The sequence below is a fragment of the Pan troglodytes genome, chromosome 1, assembly GCF_028858775.2.
Source record: "Pan troglodytes isolate AG18354 chromosome 1, NHGRI_mPanTro3-v2.0_pri, whole genome shotgun sequence".
NCBI classification, from domain to species: Eukaryota; Metazoa; Chordata; class Mammalia; order Primates; family Hominidae; genus Pan; species Pan troglodytes.
The window spans coordinates 163,297,669-163,301,626 of NC_072398.2; the positions used below are offsets into that span (position 1 = coordinate 163,297,669).

General features: G+C 51.4%; 1 protein-coding gene across 2 annotated transcripts; it reads right to left on the bottom strand.

The window, feature by feature from the left end:
• Window positions 1–237: 237 nt before the first annotated feature.
• Window positions 238–3,415, bottom strand: GADD45A (growth arrest and DNA damage inducible alpha). 2 transcript variants are annotated; one of them, XM_513476.7, is made up of 4 exons: window positions 3,039–3,415; window positions 2,451–2,552; window positions 1,990–2,227; window positions 238–911 (listed from the first exon to the last, which is right to left on the bottom strand). In XM_513476.7, the coding sequence occupies exons 1-4, from the start codon at window positions 3,080–3,082 to the stop codon at window positions 798–800; spliced, it is 498 nt and encodes a 165-aa protein (XP_513476.2). In that variant the 5' UTR covers window positions 3,083–3,415; the 3' UTR covers window positions 238–797. The 2 variants fall into 2 exon arrangements, with proteins under 2 accessions (XP_513476.2, XP_001164496.1); XM_001164496.8 differs by lacking the exon at window positions 2,451–2,552 and having other exon boundaries at window positions 3,039–3,363.
• Between the last annotated feature and the right edge of the window lie 543 nt (window positions 3,416–3,958).

Below are 3,958 nucleotides of genomic sequence, written 5' to 3' on the forward strand. Positions count from 1 at the left end.
ACTCTGTCCTCTCTGCCTCCTCAACATTTTGTGTATAATCTTATTACGGCGCTACTATCATTGATCTTTAATTATTCAAATTTTGCAAGCTGAATCTCTAACCATCCCTTTTTCCTGACAACTCCAACTCCTTTAAATCACCTGCTTTCTGATTATAGACCTGGTATAGAGCAAAGCGTCAGTAAAATGTGTTTAATAAAGTACAAGTTAAAAGAAACAAGAGCACACAATAAGAAATGATGCAATTATTCATACCAGTTTATTGTAGGTATTGTGTTTCAAAAAATTTATAGCATAAATAACTTTTCATGTCATAAAATAACTTAGTAGAATTTATAATAAAACTTTGAGAATTTAATATCTCATCAAAATACAATAAAATATGGTTTTCAAATATGATTAACCCTTTTGGCTTTTCTTTTACTTGAGGGCATATAAACCAAAAATACCGAAACTATGGCTGCACATTTAAACTTTAACATATTTGGTTTATTTTAATGTAACTCAACCATTCTAAATTAATACATAGTTTTCCTTCCTGCATGGTTCTTTGTAATTTTTGTTCCTTTTGACTTATTTTTCTGTTTCAACACAGCTTCCTTCTTCATTTTCACCTCTTTCCATCTGCAAAGTCATCTATCTCCGGGCCCCCAGAACATGTAGTTGAACTCACTCAGCCCCTTGGCATCAGTTTCTGTAATCCTTGCATCAGTGTAGGGAGTAACTGCTTGAGTAACTACAAAGGTATTTCAAAAACTTCAGTGCAATTTGGTTCAGTTATTTTCATTCAGATGCCATCACCGTTCAGGGAGATTAATCACTGGAACCCATTGATCCATGTAGCGACTTTCCCGGCAAAAACAAATAAGTTGACTTAAGGCAGGATCCTTCCATTGAGATGAATGTGGATTCTGGAAACAAATTTATAAAAATAAACTTATTTTAAAAACCAGTATTTTCTAGTAATTATACTTTTGAGGAGAAAACACTTGAACATTCTATATTTTGGCTATGTGACATGGAGACAAATTAGAAGCACAAAAAAATTAAAGTTTCTTCAAGGTAGTTGGGTTCCCTGCAAAAGCGTTAAGGGTAATTACCTATTAAACTACACATTGCAAAGTCTGAACCCATGCAACCCAAGCTGAACCACATACATATGTTTGCATATCTGTTCAGTTTTGCATGAGAGTATCATTCACCGGTTTGCTCTACCAAACTTGTTACCCTGACCTGAGTGAAACAGTTTTGAGAAAGATTTCCATGCTGTGTGCACAATGAGATGAGAGCTGCACAGCAGTTAACTGGAATTGCCATCAACCATACTCCAAGAGACAGAATAGTACTTTTAAGGAGTAGCAAAATAATCGGGCTGTCACTTGACTAGACCAGTCAACAAAGAGCAAAATTTAGAAGACAAAAGTAGCACATTTACCCCTGAAAACATAACTTCCCTACCTACCAAAGGTTTTTATCAGGAAAAAAAAAAAAAAAGACCCATTAAAAAAAATGCAAGATTGCAGAGAAAAAAAATTCCACTCTATCCTCTTAATGTATTTCTAGGGAATTAACAAGGTTTGTCTCCTACACAATTTCTATTTTTAGCTCTGACTGGCAGAGAATGAAGCTGACTCCTTAATGAGGGGTGAGCCAGGAATTCATTTGGCTTTATCTAATCTGCACTGCTAAAGGAATTAGTCACGGGAGGCAGTGCAGATGTAGGTAGGGAGTAGCTGGGCTGACTGCTGACTCACAGGGATCTCTTCCGCTGCTGGCAGTCCCCAGCATGCTTAGACATGTTCTGTACCACAGAAAATCCTGATGATGAAACTAGTACATCTCGGCTGAAAGTCCAGCCACACTCTAGTCGGGCAAAGGCAGCCACCCTCCTGACCCCCACCTACCACAGATCCACAATCAGGCAACCCAGCCCTGACTCCCGTCCTTCAGGGGCTCTACCCTGCAGGCTGCAGTCCCCCAGTCCCTTACCGTCACCAGCACGCAGTGCAGGTCCGGGGGCTGCTCGGCGCCCTCGCTCGCCGCGGGGCCAGCGTCGGTCTCCAAGAGCAGGAGCTCCGCCAGCCGGCCCGGGTTGCTGACGCGCAGGATGTTGATGTCGTTCTCGCAGCAAAACGCCTGGATCAGGGTGAAGTGGATCTGCAGAGCCACATCTCTGTCGTCGTCCTCGTCCGCCGCCAGCAGGCACAACACCACGTTATCGGGGTCGCTGGGGGCAGCGGGCGGGGCCAGTGAGCGCAGCAGCGCGGGCGCCCTCAACCCCTGCCCGGGTCCCTGGGGGTCGCCGCCCGGCCCGCTCGCCCCCTCCCCTCCGAGACAGGCAGAAAAGCGACAGGAAGTGGCCCGGCCGGGCGAGGGGCGCCCAGCCAAGGCGACCTCCCGGGCTGGGGCGGGAAGGGGTGCCACGGGGGACGCGCAAGGGCCCCACTTACACGTTGAGCAGCTTGGCCGCTTCGTACACCCCGACAGTGATCGTGCGCTGACTCAGGGCTTTGCTGAGCACTTCCTCCAGGGCATCCCCCACCTTATCCATCCTACACGCGGGCAAGGGCGAGGGGTCCCGTCAGCCCCGGTGCCCTCGGGGCCATCGCCGCCCCCCTCGTCCGGCACCACGCCCCTCCCTCTCGAATGCAAGCACCACCGCGCACCTGGGCTCTACGAAAACCCGGCGCTCCCGCGGCCCCGTCACCCCCCATGACCCCTGCACGCCCAAGGACCAGGCGTCCCGTGAGAAGTCCCGAGAGTGCCCCTGCCACAGGCTGCCAGCCACGGGAGCCGCACGGGCAGCGACGGCCACTGCTGCCCTTTGCAAAGGCCCCGGCGGGGCTCGTTCGGGTTGGGGGGCACGCTCTTTCAGTCCGTGGGAGCTCCACGGAGAGTCCCGAGGGAGCAAGGGCGGGAGTTGCCCTGTGCAAACTTTTCTGCTTCCTCCCCTGCAAGCCTTCCACAGCCCGGCTGCACCGGGGAGCGCGGGGTAGGTAAGAGAAGTTTGGGCCGGAAGAGTCCGCAGGCCGACTCACCTTTCGGTCTTCTGCTCTCCAGCCGAGAATTCCTCCAAAGTCATATTGCAAACTGCAGGTCGCCCAGGGAGAGAGCGCGGCGTGCGGGCTGCTCCTGCCACGGCGAGCGCGCGGGCGCCTGCTTTCTGCACTCACTCACAGGCGCCGCTCCGGCAGCTCAGGCCCTGGCGCTCTCCGGCCGCCCCTCGCCCGCCCGGGCTCCTCCTCCTGTGCCAGCCGCCGCAGCTCCGGCCACCCCTCCCGCCTTGCTTGCTCGCTCGCTCCCCGGACCTCGCCTCGCCACGGGCCGCACGACACTAATTGGGCAGCTGCCTCCCAGCCACTGGAGGACAAAGGGCCCCGCTCTCCGGGCTTATCCTGCCAACCCTCAGCCAACCACCTTCCGCCTCATTTGCATGCAGCTTGGCCATTGGGCTATGCAAATCAGCCTGCCCCAGCAATTTGACCCCAGCTCCTGGAGTCAGGTTGAGAGGAGCGGAAAAGGGAGGAGCCACGCAGGAGGCGAGCCGAGGGGGCGGGGGCGGGGGCGGTGCCGAGAGGGGAAGGCGGGTCCCGCGCGCACTCTTATCCGGTTGGCGGGGACCATTGGGAGTGGAGGGCTTTAGCAGAGGCTAGAGGTGGCCTCAGCTTGGGCTGAAGCAGGCTGCCAAGTGTTCTTCTATAATAGTTGCGGCACTTTTTTCTTATTATCCTTTCATGTCTTTTGTTTTAAGGGGTGGCTATTAAAATCTATTTCCAGGGTTAATGCACTGAAGTCTAGTAATTATTAGTAAGCAGGTTACATTAAAAAAGTGTCTCCAGACCTCCGGGGCAAAGTTTACCTCAGAAGTGTTGTTTATCTAAGTCTAGGCGAAGCTGCTTATTAGCAGTAGTATTATTTCGGTGCCCTGATGGCTGGTTTGATTTATTTTTGGAAAGCT

Excerpts from the sequence above, each read along its gene's own strand:
- GADD45A (XM_513476.7), bottom strand. The coding sequence starts at position 3,082 with ATGACTTTGGAGGAATTCTCGGCTGGAGAGCAGAAGACCGAAAG. Across the intron at positions 2,553-3,038 it reads GGAGAGCAGAAGACCGAAAG|GATGGATAAGGTGGGGGATG; the intron begins GTGAGTCGGCCT and ends GCCCGCGTGTAG. Across the intron at positions 912-1,989 it reads TGCACTGCGTGCTGGTGACG|AATCCACATTCATCTCAATG; the intron begins GTAAGGGACTGG and ends ATTTGTTTCCAG.